The 23713-nt window shown below is 25.1% G+C and overlaps 7 protein-coding genes across 12 annotated transcripts; 4 read left to right on the forward strand and 3 right to left on the reverse strand.

Moving 5' to 3' along the window:
• Positions 1-328: 328 nt before the first annotated feature.
• LOC108555994 (luc7-like protein 3) lies at positions 329-1535 on the reverse strand. Its single transcript, XM_017911936.1, has 4 exons — positions 1426-1535; positions 894-1216; positions 510-709; positions 329-430 (listed from the first exon to the last, which is right to left on the reverse strand). Exons 1-4 carry the CDS (start codon positions 1497-1499, stop codon positions 329-331), a joined length of 699 nt encoding a protein of 232 aa, XP_017767425.1. The 5' UTR covers positions 1500-1535.
• Positions 1536-2015: 480 nt separating this feature from the next.
• On the forward strand, positions 2016-6281 carry LOC108555138 (uncharacterized protein C05D11.1). The gene is made up of 14 exons (XM_017910707.1): positions 2016-2307; positions 2425-2666; positions 2771-2939; positions 3010-3173; positions 3248-3766; positions 3853-4107; positions 4170-4343; positions 4407-4643; positions 4711-4891; positions 4966-5218; positions 5291-5480; positions 5569-5716; positions 5886-6111; positions 6221-6281. Exons 1-14 carry the CDS (start codon positions 2136-2138, stop codon positions 6279-6281), a joined length of 2991 nt encoding a protein of 996 aa, XP_017766196.1. The 5' UTR covers positions 2016-2135.
• A 363-nt stretch (positions 6282-6644) lies between these two features.
• Positions 6645-8359, reverse strand: LOC108555535 (uncharacterized). 3 transcript variants are annotated; one of them, XM_017911266.1, is made up of 3 exons: positions 8269-8359; positions 7006-7342; positions 6645-6854 (listed from the first exon to the last, which is right to left on the reverse strand). In XM_017911266.1, the coding sequence occupies exons 1-3, from the start codon at positions 8340-8342 to the stop codon at positions 6645-6647; spliced, it is 621 nt and encodes a 206-aa protein (XP_017766755.1). In that variant the 5' UTR covers positions 8343-8359. The 3 variants fall into 3 exon arrangements, with proteins under 3 accessions (XP_017766755.1, XP_017766913.1, XP_017766844.1); XM_017911424.1 differs by lacking the exon at positions 8269-8359 and adding an exon at positions 7966-7997; XM_017911355.1 differs by lacking the exon at positions 8269-8359 and adding an exon at positions 7522-7570.
• A 1609-nt stretch (positions 8360-9968) lies between these two features.
• Positions 9969-13340, reverse strand: Rab14 (RAS oncogene family member Rab14). 2 transcript variants are annotated; one of them, XM_017911052.1, is made up of 8 exons: positions 12955-13340; positions 12795-12857; positions 11976-12088; positions 11517-11643; positions 11322-11439; positions 11049-11167; positions 10873-10941; positions 9969-10764 (listed from the first exon to the last, which is right to left on the reverse strand). In XM_017911052.1, exons 3-8 carry the CDS (start codon positions 12079-12081, stop codon positions 10647-10649), a joined length of 657 nt encoding a protein of 218 aa, XP_017766541.1. In that variant the 5' UTR covers positions 12082-12088; positions 12795-12857; positions 12955-13340; the 3' UTR covers positions 9969-10646. The 2 variants fall into 2 exon arrangements, with proteins under 2 accessions (XP_017766541.1, XP_017766625.1); XM_017911136.1 differs by lacking the exon at positions 12795-12857.
• A 1063-nt stretch (positions 13341-14403) lies between these two features.
• LOC108555796 (uncharacterized) lies at positions 14404-20926 on the forward strand. Of its 3 annotated transcripts, none has more exons than XM_017911656.1 (4): positions 14404-14434; positions 15317-15411; positions 16533-16757; positions 19927-20003. In XM_017911656.1, exons 2-4 carry the CDS (start codon positions 15330-15332, stop codon positions 19959-19961), a joined length of 342 nt encoding a protein of 113 aa, XP_017767145.1. In that variant the 5' UTR covers positions 14404-14434; positions 15317-15329; the 3' UTR covers positions 19962-20003. The 3 variants fall into 3 exon arrangements, with proteins under 3 accessions (XP_017767145.1, XP_017767227.1, XP_017767309.1); XM_017911738.1 differs by lacking the exon at positions 14404-14434 and adding an exon at positions 14450-14574 and having other exon boundaries at positions 19927-20042; XM_017911820.1 differs by lacking the exons at positions 14404-14434; positions 15317-15411 and adding an exon at positions 20677-20926 and having other exon boundaries at positions 16682-16757; positions 19927-20180.
• LOC108555713 (uncharacterized) lies at positions 18178-19165 on the forward strand. Its single transcript, XM_017911534.1, has 2 exons — positions 18178-18670; positions 18819-19165. Exons 1-2 carry the CDS (start codon positions 18178-18180, stop codon positions 19163-19165), a joined length of 840 nt encoding a protein of 279 aa, XP_017767023.1.
• A 1149-nt stretch (positions 20927-22075) lies between the features above and the next one.
• Positions 22076-23457, forward strand: LOC108555227 (ankyrin repeat domain-containing protein 39). Its single transcript, XM_017910822.1, has 3 exons — positions 22076-22292; positions 22374-22828; positions 23296-23457. The coding sequence occupies exons 1-3, from the start codon at positions 22178-22180 to the stop codon at positions 23455-23457; spliced, it is 732 nt and encodes a 243-aa protein (XP_017766311.1). The 5' UTR covers positions 22076-22177.
• The last annotated feature ends 256 nt before the right edge of the window (positions 23458-23713 follow it).

The following is a 23713-nucleotide window of genomic DNA, read 5'->3' on the forward strand; positions in this document are numbered from 1 at the left end:
CAGATATAAAATTCATACCGTGCAAATCATTATCTTCTTAGAAAATAAAGCAACTTTATAAAAACTTTATTTAAATTTTATATAAGCAATATTATACTATAAAGTACAATACATTACACATTTTTATTAGTCTGCAAACAAAATGACACAAATATAATTAGTAACAAAATTACTGACAGAAAAAGTTTGTAAATAACGAGTTAATGAAAATTATAAAATGCTTATATTTTATTTATTTTTTAAATTCTGTTTATACAATTAAATACAAAATATCTTTTAATAACATTTGTTTACCAATAAATTTTAAAAAAGCTATGTCATTTAACTATCAAGTAACATTCGAATGTATTAAATCAGCTATAGCTTTTTGTCTAAGAGTGTATAATTTTTTCACCCATTTGTCAAATCTTGCTTCTTGATCAATCATTATCTGAGAAGAAAAAATATTTAGAAATAGCAAGTATAATATTTAACGCTTATACGCATAGGAAAAGAAAATAATACGCTACCGATGAATGAAAAATACTCTCTGATCCACAAGGAACTTCTGCCACTGTTGGAATTTGTATAGTATCTGCACTAATGTCTATAACTATGTTCTTAAACTTTTTTTCTTTTGTATTAGATGAAAATTGCTTGGGTGTAAAACCTTCGGAATTAATTTCTTCTAATACACCTTCTTTAAAGCGGGGTTCAATTGGAAAATCATCTACATAGTACAGATTTATGTTAGATTAATGTATCTACGGAGTTATATTAATATTGAACCTTAATTTCTATAATTAAATTTAGATCTTTTATTCTTTATATTCATATTTTCTATATAAATCATGAACAAATAATAAAAAATAGTAAAGTATTTATATCTTGAAACAATACAATCATAATCATACCTTTTATTAAGATATTTTTACTTTTTTCAGATACAATAGTTTTTACATTAGATTGTGAACTACTTGAACGACTTCCAGACTTTTCCCTTGAGATAGATCTAGCTTTCCTCTTTGAACAATCTGAAGATCTTGATCTTGAATGATATCTATGTCTTTCTCTTCCTTTTGAGCTACTGTTTCTAGAGCTCTTATAACTTTTTTGATTATGATCCCTATCTCTTCCCCTACTTCTGGAATGTGAGCGATGTCTACGCTTTGTTTTTGAATGTTTGGATGATCTTCTTCTATGTGAAGATGAATCACTGGAATCTGAACTAGATGATCTAAAATGGTTTAGTATTTTAAACTACTTATTATATTTATTTCTATGAATATAATACCAAACATATTAATGGAAATTATGATTTTATATACAAAGTTACAAATGTAGAACAATAGTTCTAATGTGGACAACATATACGCATAAATAAAGTATATAATATATTTTATCCATTTTATTATCTAAAACTTTAAATTGTATAAAATTATTTACCTAGATCTCCTGCTACGTCTTCGACGATACCTGCTATTATGATCTGAATCTGATTCACTAGAATATCTTGCCATAACTGTCAGCTGATTCTTTGTTTACTTCACGTCTAGGTTAAGCCCAATAGTATTGCAATGAAAGATACGCAACAGATAATACTATAGCGCTATCTGTATACATAAATCTAAATGCGGAGATTGTGAATAATTAATGCTAGGGATTTTATAACAAATTAAAGAAATATTATATAAACATTAATATTTTTGAATAAATTAAATTCCTAAACATCAATTGTATTAAATTTCTTTTACAAAAGATACATATTTTTTTTAATAATTCTGATATTAGTAATTTTGTATTTATTAATAGTTTAAATACTATATTCGTCCATAATTCTGTACTATCATATTTTTAATGTTATTTAATGTATTTTTAATACTCGCTAGAAATATTTAATTAAGAATAACATATGTAACTTATAAATAAGGTTCTTATATATTTAGTATTTAGAAATTTATTACGGTAACAAGTATTTTATAACAAAACCACTATATGAGATATGTATCTTTAACTTTCGATTTTCTCTTGATAATTTTAATTGTTTGTCTATTGTTCTCTGCAATAAGCTGCATTTTTTCAAATATAAAAATTTACATATCAGTGTTGCTTTCCAAGAAGTTTGTAAAGTTAGTAGAGATTTAATGTAATATAACATGGCGCCGGTAGACGGTTCACCAGCCGAAAACATGGGAGCGTTTGATTTTATATATTCGATAAAAGCGAATGATACAATACCGGTACACATTTACAAATCTAGAAATACTGGAATTACAGTTTGTATAGCAGACGTTGATGGACCTGTTGTAAATGGTTATTTTTGTCTTGGTAATTTCTTTTGTTTTTATATTTCTTGTATTTGCTTAAAATATGGTGTTTATTTAATTATGTTATTATTTCATATACATTATACATGATGTAATATTGTTATTCTTATGAATTTAGCTACTGAAGCTCATGATGATGATGGACTACCTCACACATTGGAACACCTTATTTTCTTAGGTAGTGAAGATTACCCATATAAAGGTGTTTTAGATTTATTAGCCAATAGATGTTTGGCATCTGGTACTAATGCTGCAACAGAAATTGATTGTACTTATTATACTATGACAACTGTTGGAAGCGAAGGATTTCTATCTTTAATGCCTATATATCTTGATCATGTACTTTATCCAACACTTACGGTACAAAATATTTATTTTGTAATTAGTCATAATTATAATTGCATTTACATTGTTATTTAAAATGTTTTAATTAATAAAATTAAATAGGAAATTCTTTTTTTAAGGATGCAGGTTTTCTTACTGAAGTACATCATATTAATGGTGAAGGTGAGGATGCAGGTGTGGTTTATTGTGAAATGCAAGGAAAAGAAAATATAGGAGAATATTTGTTATATGTAGAATTATCTAGAGCAATTTTTCCTGGAAGATGTGGTTACAAATCCATTGTTGGAGGTAAAAGTATAAAATTTTCTTTATATTGTTATATTAAAAAATATATTTTTAAAAGTATATTTTTTTATAGGAGCATTAAAAAATCTAAGAAAAAGTACTAGTATTGAAAAAGTCAGACAATACCATCAGGAATTTTATAGACCAGAGAATTTGACACTAGTAATCACTGGTCAAATAAAGCATGCTGATGTGTTTAAGGCATTACAAACTGTAGAAAACAAAATTATATCAAAAGTATATATAAAATTATTTTTATTTTTATTTTTTACTACTTCCATAATATGATTAGAATAAAATATATGTTTCAGGGACCTAGAGGTTTTTTTAAAAAACCTTGGCAAGATCCTGTACCACCTCTTACAGAAAGTGTAGATCTAGATATATATTATCCTTGTGATAATGAAGATAATGGTATAGTAGATGTTGCTTGGCGAGGACCTTCTGCTATTACTGAAATGTATGATCTTATTGGATGTACATTACTTTTAAAATATCTAACAGACACATCAGTTAGTCCACTGCAGAAAGAATTTGTTGAAATTGATAATGCATATGCTAGTAATGTCGGTTATTTTTATTCTAAATACACAATATCTATGCTGTATCTTGAATTTGAAAGTGTACCAAAATCAAAAATCCCTCTAATGAAAGATCAGCTGTTAAGAGTATTAAATGATGTGTATGAGAAAGGCATTGATATGAAACGAATGAGAACAGTTGTTCATAGGCGTATTCTTGAAACTTTGAGTAGTTTAGAAAATGAACCTCATGATGCAATTGCACATATGCTTTTTGAATATGCACTTTATGGCAATACTAAAGAAGATGTAAGTATTTACTGTAAATATATATAAAAATTTTTGTATTCAAACATTTTTTTAGAATAAATATATATTCGTTTCTAAACTTTTAGTTGGATCAAAGAACCAATCATATAAAAAATCTTAAAAAATTAGAAACTGAGACTGAATCTTATTGGTTAAATCTATTAAAGACATATTTTCTTAATCCTCCATTTGTAATAATTAAAGGAATTCCCAGCTTAGAAAAAAGACACGAGTTAACTGAGAAAGAAAAGACTCGTGTTGCTAAACAGATTGAAGATTTAGGTAAAGAAGGTCTTCAAAAAAAAGAAAAGGAATTACAAGAAGCAATTACTAAAAATGAAGTATGCAATTTTACATTTATGCATTTATTTATATTTTTGAAACTAACTTTATATACTTTTAGATACCGGTACCCGACGAAATATTAAGTTCTGTTCCTATACCATCCACTCACTTTATCAATTTTCATTATATTAAAAGTTACACAACAGAAAGTAATAAGCAGCATCCTAGATTTGATGTATCAAAGTTGCCATTTTATACATACTTGGACCATGTTAATACCAATTTTATTTATGTACGTATACATTATTCAATTGTATTCAAGTCATCAATTACTATTTATGTATTTTTCTTACAGATGTCCGTTATTATGAATACTTCGAATGTTAAAACAGAATATAAACCTTATATTCCGTTATTACTGAAAATAATTATGGAAAGTCCAATAATGAGAAATGGTAAACTCATTCCATATGAAGAAATTGTAACTGAATTGGAAGCAGATACTATAACAAATGATACTAGTCTAGGGGTCGATAGTTTTTCAAGGTTTTCATGTGGAGCATACAGTTACAGTGCTCTTTTAGAGCTTCATGTAATAATTCTTCATATTAAATTTTATTTTATAATTGTTTAATAATCTTAAATAACTGTCTTTTTAGCTTGAAATAGAAAAATATGAGAAAGGTGTACAATGGATTAAAGAACTTTTATACGATATTAAAATAACTCCAGATAGATTAAAAATAACAGCTGCAAAAATGGTAAATGATGTTGGTCAAGTTAAAAGACAAGGAAATAAAGTTGTAAATGATTTAATGAAAGGATTGATATATATTAAAGGTAAAAAAGAAATGTTACAAAAGAATTATGTAACATTAATATGATAATTATATTATGATATTTTGTACTTTTAGACAGCAATCCATTTACATCTAGTATGTTACGACAACAAAAATTTCTTAATAACGTCCTAAAACGTTTGAATGATGAAACAGGACAAAAAGAAGTTATATCAGAAATTGAATCTGTTAGAGAAGTATTAACAAATCCAAAAAATATGGTAATGTACGTGGCCACTAATGTAGATAAATTAACTGCTCAAGTACCAAATGTTTATGATCCATGGAATAATTACTTTTCTACATTTGATACATCAAGCAAAACTAAGTTAGTCCATTTTTATAATTTAAATTACAAACTGCATGTACATATATAAATTATAAACATATAATCATATAGACTTGAAGCCATTCCTGATTCAGCATTGATTAAATGGAATCTGGATGAGGTTCCATTTAAAGGCTGCGTTACAGGGTTAGGTTGCATAGAATCTTCCTATTTATGCCAAACTTGTCCATGTATAAATGATTACCAGAGTCCAGATATGGCTCCTTTATTTGTTTGTTTAAGATATTTAACTCAATTAGAGGTAAATAAAAAACAAAATTAGTACCTTCATAATAATTGTAAAAAACTGATATCATATTATATTTATTTAAACACTGATATTTTTAAAGGGTCCTATGTGGAAACTCATTAGAGGTCAGGGTTTATCTTATGGGTACAATATACATTTCAAACCACACGAAGGCCTGTTATATTTATCATTCTATCGATCAACAAACATTGTAGCAGCATATAAGGAAGCAAAATCAATTGTAGTAAGTATATACATTTAGAATACAATCAATTAAATATATGATATTCGCAAAATAAAAGTAACATTATTTAGTATTTAAATTATTATAGGAAATTCATATTTTTGAAAATAAATGGGAAAAATTACTTTTTGAATCTGCAAAATCTTGTATAATATTTGAAATTATTGAACAAGAACAAAGTGTAGGAAACTTGGTACAACGTTCATTCTTGTCTTATTTCCAAAATGTGCCACATGATTACACTCAACAAATGGTACAACGTGTATCTGAAGTAACAATTGAGGATATGAGTCGTATAGCATCTCAATATCTAAAACCACTATTTGATCCAAAACAGTGTAGAACAACTATTGTTTGTCATCCATCAAAAGTACCAGAAATAGTTGATGCATTTAAAACGTAAGTAAATGACTTTTTTCGTGATATATCATGACATACAAGTATATGTACTATAGGTATTTGTATTTATATAAATACATATATACGTTTATATATATATTTGTTACAGATTTAATCATGATCTTAAATCATACAGCACCCTTGAAGAAAGTTATTTAAATGATTGGTAAATTTGATATACGTTAGAAAAGCATTTCTAAAATTTGATAAAGATGTATGTTACAATGTTTTTGTTCAAAACACAATTTTAAAACAAAATTTAAGCACATTTGTTATTCATTTAAGAAATGCTTGTTGATTCATATTTATGAATCAGTATTGATATAAAAGAACTAACAAGGTTTAGTGAGAATATATACTTCTATAACAATTAAATGATTCTACAAATATGGTACATTTGTGTATGTTTTATTATCCCTTATACAAGATATTATATAAAGTACAGATTAAAAGTAACTTAAATAATTAATAATTTGATTATTTACATATTTATAATGTACAATTACTTTTAATTATTTACATTAATATAATAATTATGATACTGAAATATTTTCTACTTCTAATGCTGATACACCGTTTTGTTTAATTGTTAAATAAACTCCACCATACACTTGTAAACCAAACATTGTAATATTTGCAGTATCTAATGGTTCTGCATCGGGTACTTCACGTCCACGATAATATGGTTTAAAATTTGCCAATGGTAAGACCACAGTTGAAAAATTAATATCTGACATTGGTGCCTAATGTAATTTAATATAATTTTTATATTAAACTAATAGTTAATATATATATATATATATAGTTGTTAAAAAAAAATAGAAAAAATAGAGATTATGCAATTTAATTTCACCTCCTTCACAAATAGTTTAAGATAATATAGCTGAAGTTTACCATAAAGAACTGTTCATATGTTATATCTTCGTTTGAATGAAGACCTTTGTGCCTAAGAACAACTTTATAGTGCTTATTGTGGCCTTGTCCTCGACAATTGATTTCAATGTTTTTAAAATTAGATAAATTTAAATTAGTCATTGTTCGTATCCCTGCAAACCCTGCACCATTTGATTGTGGGTTCAAAAGAGTAAAAAATATTGCTCTTTGAAAAACTTGTGTTCTTTGCAATGCTAAAACAGCTTTTGATTTTCCTACTGTCCTAACAGTATCAGATATTTCTTTCCAATTATCCACATTGTCTACAGTTGTAAAATCAAAAAGTATCTCTTTGAGCCTGGTTAATTACAAAAATCAAAAATTAATTTTATTTAGAAATAACACATTTATTATATAGTTACTGCAAACGCATTCTTTTATTTATAGAAAAACATATTACATATACATATATTTTTTGTAAAAACCTTTTACAATGTATTAAAAAGACACTAAACAAATTGTGTTAGTGAAACTTACAAATTTGTTATTCTTTGTAAATTTTTCATACAATTCGATGGAGGGAATAGGTTATAATAAACGCGAATAAGAAATGCAATAAAAAATTGTATCGTTAACATCATTTTTAACTGTTATTAATGATTACTATTAATATTATTCATGACCTTATATTCACAAATATGTAAGACGTTATATTTGTTACACAAACGATATTACATAAAGAACATTCAAACAAGACATATATAGAATGTCTATATATTATCTATTATGATAATAATAATTATAAATATATGAAATATTCGATGTAATAAATAAATAATATTTTAGTGAACAATAAATTAATTTATAAAATAACAATTTCATATTTTACTATTCAAATTAAACTAATAAATCTAATCAAAGGATAATAATTGCATAATATATGAATCATAAATTATAAAATTAAATTATTAAGTTTATTACCATTTATAAATTGTTATAAACATCAAACTGATTTTTATAAACACATATCCATATAATATATAACATAATCGTTATTTTAAAAAATAGACTATCAATATATGAATTATTATATATTCTAACAAAATAAATAAATAGAAAGAAAATAGAATACATAAAGAAATAGAAAGCATTTTTTAAAAATAAAAAGTCTAAAAATAGTATATTATGAATATTCTTTAATTTGTACAAACGATCATTTTTTACGCAATATAAAATAAAGTATAAAAGTAATATTAATTTAAAAAACACAAAAATATAACTTACTCCTTGGTTAAACAGAATTCAGAACAAAATGTTCCAAGTATAAAAATGCCATAAATATATTGACTATTAATCATTGTATAACAATCTTTAACTTGAAATTTTAGTAGGTAATAAATATTTAATTTTACACAGCATTTAATATTATTCTTATACCTTTAATGACGTATTTATGCCTTTAAGTCGATGTATTATATTCTACGTCTTCAAAATGTATTTATATAACAAATTCGCGCGGTAAAGTTAAAATATACTTTTATAGCACATACAAAATTATGAAGTAAACTATTCAAGTTATTACAAATTTTGCTTGCTAATTTACATTATTAATTATTTACATTTTTGGACTAGAAAGCATTCTATTTACCAATATAAAATTCATACAATTTATATTCAAATAAAAGCATAGAAAAGAAAGGAAAGAATGAAATAGAAGAAATTTGGTATTCTGAAAATTTACATAAAAAATTAATTTGATAAATAAATATAAAATGGATGAAATCTTTCATATTTAAAAGCCAAATATAATAAAATCATTCTAAAGTACTGCTGAAACGATAATACGAAATGATATTGTTTGTATCTTCGTAGTAATAATACGTTATATCAAACAAACACGTGATTACATGAAATGCTAAATTTAAGAGATAATTAAGTAAACTTGCTATCAATTTTTTACATGACTTGTAATCTTTTAACTCCGCTTTTTCGTTATAAAACTACAAAAAATAATGCCTTCAAATATAATTTTTATTTTAACGATGCGAAATCAATAATTTTAATGCAGCTGTAATATAAATATTTATTTTTATCATTAATTATTTATATATACAAGATATGAAAAATATGTTGATGAGTAACTAAAGTTTAAATTAGATTTAAACAATAATATACACCAAAATTAAAAAAGGATTTTGTTTTTATCCTGTACATCAAACGGTTTCTTACCGATTTATAACTAATTACATTTTACGCGTCTATAATTGAACAATAATTATTTTTAGATGGCTCTGGAAAGCTTTGGTCAAATGTATTTTAAATGACGTTTTGTTCTTTTTGTTAATATAATTGCAAAGTACTTTTACAATACCTTAAATAAAATATGAATGATTAAAAACTTTTTTATTGACCTAATTTTCGATTTATGTAACGATCTATCTTATTTCATTAAATTAAAGACAATATATTTGATTTTTTTAAAATTAATTTTTTGTTCATCTTCGTTTTACTTGGGAATGGTATGTAAAACTGTGATTTTGAAAAAATATTGAAACTACTACTAATTACAATACAGCTATTAATTAAAAGTGTAAAAAATGATAAATTTTATAAGTAACATTTCTTCTAACCGTTTTTAAAAATTAATGTTACACGAAGTATGAATAAAGATTTAAGATTCATATCAACTTTACAAATTGATACAATATTTCATTTTCAGCAGTGTGAAAACTATATTGGTTAATATAATTATATTATATTGAAAAATATGTTTTACTAAAAGGATTGATTCTTTAAATTTTGTAAAATAATAGCAATAATGACGATACTTATATTAAATATTTTTTCTTTTTCCATTTTTCAAATTGGAAATGTGGAACATTCCAAAACACTTGGAAATTAAAATATTTTTCAAGCTGGAAATTAAAAATTATATTTAGCTTTACATTAGCAGTTTATATGCTTTATATGATATGAAAACGGGATTGTAGTTATGGAAAATTAGAGTTGACATTAATTCTATTTCATTATGCCATTTTATGACAACTCTTTTTGCTGTTGAGAAATTCAATGTGTTACCAACAATCTTTTGCACTTAAGCTTATAGTACAATAGCTTTCAAACTGCAAATTAAACAACGCGATTAAACGTGGTCAATCTTGTTACACAAATTCAATTTACAGTGGTAAATATTTATCTTATTTGGCTGTGTCACATTCATAGTTATCATATTTTCTTGTGATTAAGTAAATGTTTTTCGTACAATGTACGTTGTATACATGTACTATAAGATTAGTGAGTACAACATATTGTCTAATATTTAATTATTTTACGCAATAAAATATACGACCTATGGAAAATATATACGAATTACAATAACCATAGAAAAGCTTTAACGCTGAAATATCAATTTCAATGCTAATACAGAATCATTGTTATCAGTACAATTTATATGCATATGCAGACTAAATCATGTATTTATATTTTATTCCTTTAAATTAAGTCTAACTAGAAAAAACTGACATCTTTCATAGAATAGATCTGACATATCAAAGGTAAAGGGATAAAGACAGGAGACTATTTGCTTGCTATACTTAGTATAAATCATATATGCATCAATAGTACCGATGAATTCATATTTCTATATACAAACAAATATAGACCTAACAGGAGCAGGAATCCTTTCCACCCTGTTGTTCATTAGATACACCTTGAAGATTAGTACGACCTGGTTGACTTGGATTATGTTGAACTCCAGATTCGGCAGCATTTAGATCCAAACTGTCGGTAAATAAATTATTATACTAAAATCGTTGATAAAATACAAACTAGTACTAATTAAATTATTTAAATATATGTGTTAGGCAAGAAAAATGGATTTCTACTGACCGGCCATCTTGTATACTCTGAAATATTTTTTTTGCTGTTTCCAAAAAGGCTTCTTCAACATTGTGTCCTCTGATAAAAAGGATTATGAATATAATTATTTTCTAATTGTATAATCTGATTATATATGCAAATATAGTATTCTTATACTCAATCAGATTACTTGATAATTGACTTACGTTTTCGCACTAGCTTCTACGAACATAAGACCATTTTCATCAGCAAATTGTTTTGCTTCTTCATAAGTAACATCTCGTTGACCTTCCAAATCACTTTTATTTCCGATTAAAAATATAACCTGTAAATACAATATATAAAATATTCTGTTACATATATAATATAAACCTGTTATTTATTAAGTGTGAGAAATACATCATTAAACAGTTCTGCATCAATGTAGTTACACTTTACAGACGTAAATACCATTATGTAAAATATCATATTTTGCATACAGTGCTTGGATTTGTTAAATTCCTTGTATCTGTAAGCCAGCTGCTAAGATGATTATAAGTTGAACGACGAGTTATGTCATAGACCATTAATGCTCCAGCTGCACCCCGATAATAAGATCTATAACATATATATGTGTTATATTGTATTATTATTAAAAATATTAAAAATATCAAAAATTATAAGGTCACACATACCTAGTAACTGCTCTAAAACGTTCCTGACCAGCAGTGTCCCATATCTGTAATTTTATTTTTTGTCCAGCAACTTCAATAATTCTTGTCCCAAATTCAACACCAATAGTATGTGGACAATCTGCCATAACTATAATAAACAAAAATATGTTATTTCAGACATTATGATACAATAACAATAATAAAACACTTCTTATTTTCTAAAAAATTGTATTCAAATATTATATAATTCATTTATTAGTAAAATTAATAACAAGTATATGTACATAACTATCTAAATTATTTCTCTTATACTTATATCATTTATTCATGACCATATTGAAATCAAAATATATTTAAAAATATTACAAAATTTGATATATTAATAAACTTCAATTTGAATATATAAAATAATAAAGAATATGTAATGCATTTTTAAGTTTTAATAGTTTTATCTTTATTTTACTTATTTTTTTAACTTACATTTTTTTTCTGTAAACTGATGCAGTAAACATGACTTTCCTACTCCCATATCTCCTATAATAATGTATTTGAAGATATAAGAGTAATTATATGGTCCGGTTGACATTTTGTATCTGTAAATGCATAATTTAAAAATTTGTCAATGTTTTATCACTTTATGACATATATTTTATTATATTTCACGTATATATATATTATATATTTTATTATATTTTACATATAAATCATAGATCATAAAAGAAAATTACATTCTATTCAATTCTTCAACAGAATCATAAATCAAACTGATATGGTAATAAAATCAGATATATTAAAGTATAACAAATGACATTTATAGTAAAAATTCATTGAGCACCTACAATAGTATAAGTATATGACAATATCAAACACAAGGAAAAAAAGACAAAAAATTATTAAAAACATTATTAATATATATATATAAATGACAAATATAATTATATTATATGATACTACATAATTGGTATACTTATACTATTAATATATTTAATGAACATTATAACAAATTTTAAACAGAGTCAACTGTTAACAAAATTATGATAATATATTAAGATGATAATTATGAACCATTAATAAATTTAATAAATATTGTGAATATGACAAATAAATTGATTGAAAAGTACATATGTTAAGTGATAGCGTATTAAATGCAATTATTTTAGTCAAATGCTACTTTGTGAAAATTTATGTAAAGATAAAAACTAATATAGACATAAAAATTATATTTATATGGTTATTCAAGTGTTTTTCAACAAAACATTAATGTTAAAGTAATAATCATATAAATGACAACTAACTTACTATTGCTTGAAAATGTTGAATAAGTTATAAATTCCTAAATAAAAAGGTACAGTGGTATCAGTTCTGAAATTTGTAAATATAAGTAATCAGAATTCAATTTCCTGATGACAACTGTTCATTAAAAAAAGTTTCTGATGTCAACAATGCATTGTCCACTCACCGTTTTGGAATTCACTACCGTAGAATGTTTCCCACAAACTGAATTATAAGAATTGTGTTAAAATATTACTACTACATAAACAATAAATTCTTGTACTGGATGCACAAGTAACAACTATAATACCGTAAATGTATTACAATTCTTTATATCACGCGCAATATGGCAGATCACTGTCGCTATTAACGATGGCGGCGTATAAATGTCAAACCACCTGTCACTATTTTTTAACTGTTCTACTTATTAATCTACATCCATGGGCTACAAACTTAATTTTAATGGTATAATTTAACTCTTACAATGAATAAATGTAATATCTTCAACTGTAAGTGTAATGTTTTGAAATATATAATTTTGTTAAACCATAGAAAGATGAACAAAGATAGATATCATTTGACTACAATGGTAATAATTCTACACATATGTATACGTGTATGTACAAATTATGATGTATTTCAAAATTATATAACATTTGTAATCAACACATTCCTTATTTTATGAAACAATGTTTTAAGATCTAATGTTGACATATTCCTATATACCAAATGTAAAAATGTAACACCTATTACCAATTGATACTCTTATTTACTGATTCATTAAAACTATATAAGCCAACCGTATCTCAGTTTCAATGAAACAAAAGTATTGATTGGTTTTTTTCCAATATTACTTAAGTTTGTAAAATAAATAGAACCTCTATAAATTTAATAATAAAGTACAATAATATTCTACATTTTAATCATTAAAATTATAATTTTAATTTAATGTAAAATGTTTATGAAAAATTAATTTTATTTGAATAAATTTAAATAAATGTAATTTAATTATTACAAATTTGTTATTATCATTTTATATTAATATGTTATTAATGCAATAATGTAAAAAAATACAAAATAATCATGAAATAATAATTAGAAAATCTAAAAGTAATAAAAATATTTTTGTTTAAAAATTATTGAACTAAAAAAATATTTAACTATGTTTTACATTAATTTTACATATATATAAATACTTAGTATACAAGTTTATAAAGTACATAAATTTAAAAGTTAAAATGCTATTTTCATGTGAATGATGTAGTTACTATATATGTTCTATATCTATTCTTTATATTTCATAAATTAATTGAATTTATTAGTGAATTAATAAATATATAAAAATATTAAATGTACAAAATTTTTTTAACGAGAAGAGGATAGAAACCAAAGTTAGATAATAAAAAACATTATTGGAAAATTCCCTTTAGCGTCTGGATAGTATCCAATCATTACAAAGTTTTGATACACTTAAATAGTTCATATGAAGAATATGAATTTCATTGAAAAACCACCCAAATGTTTGTCGTTTGAACAGTATTGGGATTTGTAAATGTTAATAGTAGTTAGAATATGCGCACTTTCAGAACTTGCGAATATTATGTTATGTTCCTATTCTTTAATGGTTGAAGTTTATGTTTGGAAGAATTCTGTGCAAAGTTCTCTGTGTAAGCTAAAAAGTTTTAATAGTATTCAACATACCAGTTTAAGTTACTCGCTTCATTAGTTTTAATAATTATTAGTAAAATATAGGAACATCTTCGGTTAATAATAATATCAACGAATTGAGTTCCGTAAATGTTAACAGGTGAGCGTATATAATTTAATAAGAGTTAATAACATTGATTCTACTCAAACAAAAGATCGACAGATAATTATTCAAATAGTACATAAAATTCCATGATAGGTACTTGTCAATAATGATATTTATTAGAAATTTACATAATACTGAAATTTGTTTTATATTTGTTAAATATATTATGAAGTCATATACATAATATAGAATAAATGTTTCGTCCATTATTTACGATTAAGACTTTGGTAAATAGTAATAAAAATTTTGTGCAAGATTTAAATAAACGTTATGTGCCTATTAAATTTTTTTAGTTTATATATGCGTGTGTGTGTGAATATATAAGTTTTGTGTGAGTGTGTTTTCCTTTACATAACCTACATATAATTTCAATGTATTCTAAAATATAATTTTAAACAGGTTAATATTTATGCCTAGATTATAAATATTTTAAAAGAATATATAAATTATTCCAAAATAATTTGTTTTCTTCTTTTATTTGAATATGATACATTTACATTTTAGGTTAATACTTTATGTTACATTAAATTAATAACTTAATAATCAAATTCATGGAAACAAGTATCGCTGTATATATTTGTAGGTACTTGTATTTAAATTAAAAATGCATTATAAACAATAATGCATTGTTGTAGTCATTATTACATAAAGTTATAGTCTTTATGTATACATATAATTTACATACATATATACTTTATACATGATTTAGGTATTTATTAAATAAAATTTGTTTTAGCATAATATCACAGATGCCATACATTTTGGTACGTGGCAATCTTGCATCATATGGTCATAGATATCCATGGAGAGTTTTAGTTTCAGGTCTTAAAGGTATAGTTTTTTGTTCGAAAGTTTAATAAGGTTTAAGCAGTTAATATGTTTATATTTAATTTCTTTATGTAACAGCAACTTAAGAATTATATTTTATGTTATTAATCGATATGTCTTAAATGCACATTAAGTTCTTGCTTGTTATAATATGCTATTATATATATATATATATATTTGCTTGTTATAATACACATATCTTTAGAAAAGTGAAATATAAGTTTTAGTCTTAAATATGAAATAAGTTACTAAAAATATTTACACAGTATCAGTGTCTTATAAAAATCAACTTAAGTTCTCTACTACTCATTCTACTTTAGGTATAACTGTTTATCAAATATTTCATTTTTGTTTAGTACAAACTTTTTTATATGCTGTGTAACATATTTTTATGGAAGTAGGAGAATAAATGTGCTTTCCTTAATATGTAGGTTTGTAGCAATAATGTTTTGTTATATGGTTAACATTATTCATATTATGATAATATAAAAATATAGTGTATCAGAAATAAACAGTTTAAGAAAATAGTTTAGAAAACTATATTCACGTATAAAATATCATAAAAGATAGATTTAAATATTAAGATAATATTTTATTCTAAATATACATTTTAATAAATTATTTTTTAATTAACTAATTATTGTTTATTTTAATATACTTTTTAAATGCCCTTTGAATGAGAAACAATTTTCAGTATGAGAAGTGATTTAACAAGATATAAAATTAATATTAAATTTGTCACATAATTTATAAATATAAAAATTGATTTCAATTATGAGTTTTATATTTTAATTTGAACAATTTTAAAGTAAACAAATTCGTTATGTACATTATTTTGTCTCAGTTATATTATTTACACGTATAATCAATATTTCACAGTTTTGAGTCGAACGATATATCTACTAACATTACTTCGCGATAAAGTGATAAAAATTATCGCGTAGATTGTAAGTAAAGTCGGTTATATTTTTCGTCTGGGATCCGTTTAAATATACGAATATGAATTTTATAATTTATATTTTTTAAATTGAATTTGTTTGAATATCGGTGTGAAGTGATCTTGAAATAATAATAAATAATGAAATAACATTGAAAATATGTAATCTTATTCGCTTGTGTTATAGCATCAGATATAGAACAACTGAGTCGTTTTGCTTGTGGGGGATATTGTGATGATTCGACAATAGTATATTTGCAACATCCTTGTGTAATATTAACTGCTTTAGAAGTTCTTGGTTACAAAGTCGTCGCATCTTCAAGTACAAGTGTTAAACAAGATTATAATGAGTATATGTGGACTATGAGAAAAGATTTTTCTGAACCTGAACCTGAACCTGTTCTTAATAGAGGTATGATGTAGCAATCCCTATTATTTTTATTAATAATTATGTGATGAAAAGCATTTATATTTTCAATAAAAAAATTTAATACTTTTTATTATTTTAAACTTGAAAAACATATTCATTTTTTTAAATAAAAGTTATAAATTTATAACATTTATAAATTTTGCTATAAGTTTTGTTTTCTGCATAACTTATAAATTGATTTGGATACAAGAGGAATATAAGTTATTAAATATATATATATATATGTATGTATATATGTATACACATACACATGTAGATATATGACATGTTGAAATAAATATTTTCTAATTTTTTGTGGATGAAATGTAGTAATAGAATCTTTTTTAAATACAATATATCTTTGATTTTATTAAAAGAAACAGGTAATGTAATATATTCGAATTTAATATATTAAAACATTTGTACATATTGTACTGGTTACCGATTTGTTTGTACGTTTTCGTAGGTTTCTTTTAGAATTCAGTGCTAGCAAAACATTTCAGTGTTGTGTAAAGATTTTCTGTGCAATTTTATTATGGAATTATTGTTTCTTTGTTAAAATATATGAAATTTGATTACGTTTTACAAATTACAACGCATTATAGAAGCATTTAAGGTACTCGTTATCTACTACGTTATTCTTATAAGAATGGCAACAAACACAAGCATACTTTTACGTAGGTTATGTGTTTAGTGGTTGATGTTTTAATTTGATGCCAAATATGGCTTCAGATGCATTGTATTAAATAACGATCATTTTATCTAGCAGTGGCATATACTCGTCATTTAACACATTTGTTCAAAACTTTCGCCATTGCATAAGCCAATATCAATAGCTTCCATCGGTATTAGGAATTTCTATTGATTTTTATTATGTGTGCGTGAAAGTTCTATTTCACACAACTTGTTTCAGTAAACTTATTAAATTTTAAATGATAAAAAATGACTTCGAAAAATTATTTGATTGCTTTGATGTTCTTTAAAAGATACATTAATTATTTAATTAATTAGTATATTCGAACGTTTATTTTTTATAAGTGGATATGAAAAAGAATAATGTGTATATTTGTTAACTTTCTAAATAAGTAGTATATATACTGGTGTTTCATAAAATTACCAAAATTTTAATTAAATTCTTGATGCTGTGTTAATAGTGTATTTCTAAGTATGGTGTTTCATTACATTGTGATACAACTTTTTAGTTTTTAACTTTTGTACTTTTTACTTTATGTGGACATTACATATCTTAGTTTTGATTCCGTATAAAAAAGATAGTATAATAATACATAAATAAGGTTTATATTTTTATTATATTAAATGAATATTAGCTATTTTGAAAACCAAAAATCTTATAAATATAAAGTAAAGAAAAAATACACAATTAAAGAAAAAGTATATACTGTGAAACTATAAAAAAGAAACCATGGTAAAGAAACGAGGCATTGTGTGGAACTATTATAATAAAAAGATGCTAGGATCTCAAGTGATTGCATTTTGTAAATTTTGTAATCAGTCATACATCCAAAATGCTACTCGTATGGAACGACACATGGAGAGATGTCCAAAGTGTCCAGAAGATGTCAGACAACAATTCATACAAGTGGCGCATAATAAGAAACATAAAAGTAATAATCTTGACAATAAAGTGAATGATGGGTGGCCAAAACAAGAATCTTCAGTTGATCAGAATATTACAGACACAGATTTAGAAGATTTAGATGATTGGAATTATAAAAATCAGTCATACTTAGTTGAAACATCTAATGCAATGCAACAAAATATGGAATTAGTAATGCAAAATAACGAGCAGAATTGGGTAAACCAGGATAATGCAGCTGAAAATAATAATACAGATACAAGCTTAGTCAGTAGAAATTGGGAAACAAGTCAGAGTGATACAGGAACTGTTGTACCTGGTAATTTGAAACAAACGAAAACATTTATGAAACATCTAAATTATGATCTTACTTTTAAGTTAATGTTAAACTGGATAAATCTGTAAATCTAGTTCTCAGGTAGTTATATGAAATGAATTTTTAAGGTGCTTTTAAAAATTTTGTGTAGCTGGATCTCAAGAACGGTCAAGTTCAGTTCATCAAAGAAAATCATATAATCCTAGAAGAATATCACAATGGCCAGTTTCTACTGTACAGACATCTGATTGTTCACCTTTACAAAGCAAAATATATCAAGAACAATTATTAGAAAGACGTGCCTTAAGAAGAGCTGCAGAATTAGAAGTACAACGTAAAGCTTTGGAATTGGAAAGGTTTCAATGGGAGTATGAAAGAGATAAACTTCAAACTGAAGTTCGTTGGGCTCATGAAACACGTATGATGCAACTTAAAGAAGACCGAGAAAGACAATTGACTGAACAAACTAGAATAAAGACAGTTTCACATGTAGTTTAATTGTAAATAATGATTTTTATCTATTGATAATGAAAAATACTATTGTATGCTTGCATAATATATAAAACATTTTTATACCCAAAATTATTTTTAATTAAAGATACAAGATATAGAGAGGGACATGATAAAGAGAATGAAAATAGTGTATTATCCATGTAGAACAAAGTATGATTTACTTTTTATATCAATAGAGAAGTATATTTTTTGTATAATATTTTTAAGCAGAACATTAAAAAAAAAAGAAATTTGATTACAATAAAGGGTTTTTAAGTAGTATAAATTTTACATATTATAATTGGGTATATTTTTAATACCTATTAGGTATTTTCATTAATTCTATTAATACGAATTATATATGTATACGTATACATATATATAATAACTTGTTTTTCCTCTATCATATCGAAATAATTTAATTATGCATTTATATTATCGCTTCTATTTTTTTTATTTACTTAAATATTATAACTATAATTTTATAAAAATATAACAATTAATGCTATGCCTATGAATATGAATAAGCGGGGAAAAAAGGAAATTTACACGTGTAAAAATGTTAAAAAAATTATCGAATAAATTTTCAATACCTAAATTCGATATAATTACACATACTATTACTATTTTATCATAAAGATTTTTTTTTATATAATATAGAACTTAATGATTAAATAGTAAGATTTTCTTTTTATAAGAGAAAATAAGAAAAATATGTTTATAATTTTTTCAACACCATTTTAGACATAAAATTTTTCTTTTGACAGTAAAAAACTTGACAGTAAAAGACAACGAAGTCTAACAACCATTTTTAGCTCAACAATGTCGCAATCAGAGAATGCAATGATCGGAAAATTAGCCAATGTAATAAATGATGAGAATTACTATTACATTGGCGTAAAAGCTTCCCCTTTTGCGATTGATTGTGCTGTATTTGGTTTAAATCCGGACGAAGTTTCGGCACTTTCCAAGCGTTTTCCAAACTCTGGGACAAATGTGCTCAACGGCGTTATGATTAAAGGTTACGATTGCTTACTTATACTTTTTCCATAGAATAGTTGTGCTTTTATACGTTTAATTAATTCAATCTTTTCTGACAAAATTATTCTTTATTTTGCCTTTTTCATATAATTTGAAAATACTCGGTACGTAAAACTTATATATGATTAATGTCTTGATTAAATATGAAATATGTTGATTAATATCCTTTGATGCAACATTTTTTATAATAAACTTTATTTTAGAAAATTAATAATAAGAGTAACGATAACATGTTGTTAAAGATACACTTATGATGCTGTAGACTTATTTGTTGGGATTGTTTAAGCTTTTGGTAGTAAAATATAATATTTCGTAAATATGTGTTAAATTTTAGAATAAGACTGATACATTATTCTGAAGATAAGGTGTCGAATTTCGATGGTTTATGAAAGTTTGACGTTAGCCTGTTTTATTGTACCGTACATCCGCAAATTGTGCAATATTTCTTTTAATTTGTGCAATAAAATTTATTACAGGACCACCTTTTTCCATTATTAATGCCCTGGCAGAATTAGGATATCGAGTTGTCTGTAGCACAGGAGAGACCGAAATACTTTGGACGATGCAGAGGGAATTATAAAATCAACAATTATTCTCAGGACTACAATTTATAAGTATTACTAAAAAATGAAAAAAAAAAAAAAAAAAAAAGAGAAAAAGAAGATAGTAGTACTTATATACATAAAATATGCGTGTGCGCTTATTACTGTGCACGTAAATTAAACAACCAGTATGAATAAAGTATTATATTATTTAATTATATACGAAAACTGTATACAAGAAACACACAGGTATATGAAATGGTGTGTTTACTTTCGTTACCAAATTTTTATCAATATTTCGTAACTTGCTTTAGAAATGTATACTTTTTATGGAACGTATTTATACCGATAGATTTTCATGAAAAATTTTAGCAAATTTCTTATATTAAATTCGTAAAGTATTTGGATAGTATTTTATAGGTTAAAACTACAATCGTACATCGTTTTATACATAAACATATTTGGTTTTTGTAAATCCAAAATGAATTAAAGAAAATGTCTTCAGTTTATTTTTATATAAATTAATAATTAGACACGAATAAGATTATACGAGTACAAGTTTCTAGTTTTTACACTTTTTCAATGAAATCATTATTTTTTGCAGCTATTATTTTATTCCTTACTATAAAAAGGAATAAAAAACAAAGATTAGATAATTAGATATTCGTATAAAGTTATGAGAGATTATAAACATAATAATAATATTAATAATAATAACACTTCTATTTATTATTTTTATTTTCTACAGAATCATTATTATGGGTCATTTTGTGGGTAATAGTTTTATGTCTTTTATTAAGGCAATTTCCGCATTTTCTATTCAATTTAGTTTTTAGTTAAATTGTATTATTATGTTATTTTTTAATTTCTTTATAACGCTAATATGCAATGCACGGAATCAAAACTAGCGTTAATATTATGTAATGTCGTAAAAGAATTTGTATTGTATTTAATATTTATTGAATTCTTTTATGAAATGATAAGGCAATATTTGTTGGCGCAGCATCACACTTTAAGACACAAAGAACTTGCGTAATAATTATTGAAATATTCCATTTATTACAAAATAATTGAAACATAATATTATACAATATTATAGAAAGGTCGATTTTATATACCGGCCTTATTTTCATATACGAATTCGATATTCATATATGTTATAAAGTTATACACACGCAAACTGTGTAAAAGAAATACATTTTTTGCATATTATGAACGAAAATTTATTAAAAAATATATGACTACTGTGAATTAAAAATGTTTCTTTTATATTATATCTTTTCATAGTCATCGATAATTTACGAATTAGTAATTATGTTTATGTATAATGATGGATAGTTTAAATCTATATGGTAAGAATTTTAAAGGCAATTTTTTTTTTTTGTAATGGAGTGATAGATCACTTATCCAGGCATTAATTGCATCTACAGTAAACATGGAGCATAATCATAGCCATACTGATCATGATACATGCTGCAGTGTAAATAGTAATGTTGGCATGCGTCAGACATTTACGGAAATGGAATTTGAACGTGGGATATGGTATGCTGGTAAATAATAAAATTTAATTAATTTTGAGTCTATTATTTTGTGTTTAAGTTTATTATTAATAATATATACGTATCTTTCAGCGCAATATAATGATTTGGATCGTGTGAAGACATTGTTAAAGAAAGGTGTTCCACCCAGTGCAGAAGATTCAGCCGGGTATACAGCGTTACACTATGCAGCGCGAAATGGACACTACAAAATGTGTATTATTTTATTAGAAAATGATGCAGCAGTAAATGCGCAAACACGTTGTGGACATGCTACTGCTTTGCATAGAGCAGCTATGCAAAGTCACTCTGACATTGTTGAACTTTTATTAAAATTCGGCGCAAATCCTAATTTAAAAGATGCTGATGGATACACTGCTTTGCATAAAGCAATTAAGGCACGTTCGACTTCTGTTTGTAAGCTATTGATACCATGTAGTGATTTATCATTATTGAACACTGACACGCAAAATATTGAACAATTAGTAACAGAAAAATGCCCTGAAATTTTACCATTTTTATCAACATACATAAATAAAGAGGAGAAAGTAAGTGGTTAATAGAAATAATTTAAATTTCCTAGGGTCCTTAATGTTTCTGTATTAAAAAGCAATTCAGGTATTAGTTAGTGTACCTAGTAAAATGAATATACTATTATTTATTTTGATCTTAAAAGAAATTCAAAGATTAGTGTTATGTTATTTTTTATAACTCTTTTCTCATTTGTTAATAATTAAGTTATTGTTGTATACAAAGTGTATAAATATATTTTAATGTTAATAAACTATACTATATAATACTTATACTTATATTATTACTATTTTAACATCAAACATGTTTAACATTATAAAATGCAATTTTTGTTAAGTAAATTGTACATTCCATTTTGTGTAATCATTAAAAAGTAGAGATAGATTTCGTCATTTATTTTTGATCCATATATGTATATACATTATCTACCAATATATATTACCTACCAATGTTTAATTTAAAGACGATCTTTTAATTTCTATAGGTAAATATAAAAATTTTTAACGGCGAGTTTCTTCCGGAAATAGGGAATGCTAACATCATTTTATCAAGCGATAAAGGAATAAGTGTACAAATAAAGTTGATAGGCACTCATCATCCGTACTGTTCCATGTGCTCGACGGAACGGAGAGGGTCGTGCACTTGATATTGAATCGTTCGTGCGTGGTCGTAAGAATTCGGGATGGATCGGCAGTGATCGTTAGAATTCGACAGTACTCGATGAGTTGCGGTACACGGAGCGCAATACGGCCGCCGGAGCCCCCTTGCGATAAATAGTGCTGCCATCTAGCGGAACACTTCCCGTCTTCTGTACGACTCCAATCGTTGCATGGAGTCAGTCGTTTCACGAATACCGCGGGTGGTTTGCGCGAAGGCTTTCCGCCGCCTTTAGCCGTTGCGCG

Source organism: Eufriesea mexicana, unplaced genomic scaffold (genome assembly GCF_001483705.2).
Source record: "Eufriesea mexicana isolate 0111107269 unplaced genomic scaffold, ASM148370v2 scaffold4744748300, whole genome shotgun sequence".
NCBI lineage: Eukaryota > Metazoa > Arthropoda > Insecta > Hymenoptera > Apidae > Eufriesea > Eufriesea mexicana.

Coding starts and splice junctions, on each gene's coding strand:
- LOC108555713 (XM_017911534.1), top strand. CDS start 18,178: ATGGTAAAGAAACGAGGCATTGTGTGGAACTATTATAATAAAAAGATG. Junction 18,671..18,818: donor TACAGGAACTGTTGTACCTG/GTAATTTGAAAC, acceptor AATTTTGTGTAG/CTGGATCTCAAGAACGGTCA.
- LOC108555535 (XM_017911266.1), bottom strand. CDS start 8,342: ATGATTAATAGTCAATATATTTATGGCATTTTTATACTTGGAACATTT. Junction 7,343..8,268: donor GAATTCTGTTTAACCAAGGA/GTAAGTTATATT, acceptor GTAATTAACCAG/GCTCAAAGAGATACTTTTTG. Junction 6,855..7,005: donor CATATGAACAGTTCTTTATG/GTAAACTTCAGC, acceptor AAATTACATTAG/GCACCAATGTCAGATATTAA.
- Rab14 (XM_017911136.1), bottom strand. CDS start 12,081: ATGTCAACCGGACCATATAATTACTCTTATATCTTCAAATACATTATT. Junction 10,942..11,048: donor GTAGAAGCTAGTGCGAAAAC/GTAAGTCAATTA, acceptor CCTTTTTATCAG/AGGACACAATGTTGAAGAAG. Junction 10,765..10,872: donor CAGAGTATACAAGATGGCCG/GTCAGTAGAAAT, acceptor ATTTACCGACAG/TTTGGATCTAAATGCTGCCG.
- LOC108555994 (XM_017911936.1), bottom strand. CDS start 1,499: ATGGCAAGATATTCTAGTGAATCAGATTCAGATCATAATAGCAGGTAT. Junction 1,217..1,425: donor AGACGTAGCAGGAGATCTAG/GTAAATAATTTT, acceptor AAACCATTTTAG/ATCATCTAGTTCAGATTCCA. Junction 710..893: donor TAAAAATATCTTAATAAAAG/GTATGATTATGA, acceptor TGTACTATGTAG/ATGATTTTCCAATTGAACCC.
- LOC108555227 (XM_017910822.1), top strand. CDS start 22,178: ATGGAGCATAATCATAGCCATACTGATCATGATACATGCTGCAGTGTA. Junction 22,293..22,373: donor ACGTGGGATATGGTATGCTG/GTAAATAATAAA, acceptor CGTATCTTTCAG/CGCAATATAATGATTTGGAT. Junction 22,829..23,295: donor ACATAAATAAAGAGGAGAAA/GTAAGTGGTTAA, acceptor TAATTTCTATAG/GTAAATATAAAAATTTTTAA.
- LOC108555796 (XM_017911656.1), top strand. CDS start 15,330: ATGCCATACATTTTGGTACGTGGCAATCTTGCATCATATGGTCATAGA. Junction 15,412..16,532: donor TTTAGTTTCAGGTCTTAAAG/GTATAGTTTTTT, acceptor CTTGTGTTATAG/CATCAGATATAGAACAACTG. Junction 16,758..19,926: donor TGAACCTGTTCTTAATAGAG/GTATGATGTAGC, acceptor TTCTTTTGACAG/TAAAAAACTTGACAGTAAAA.
- LOC108555138 (XM_017910707.1), top strand. CDS start 2,136: ATGGCGCCGGTAGACGGTTCACCAGCCGAAAACATGGGAGCGTTTGAT. Junction 2,308..2,424: donor AAATGGTTATTTTTGTCTTG/GTAATTTCTTTT, acceptor TTATGAATTTAG/CTACTGAAGCTCATGATGAT. Junction 5,717..5,885: donor AGCAAAATCAATTGTAGTAA/GTATATACATTT, acceptor TTATTGAACAAG/AACAAAGTGTAGGAAACTTG.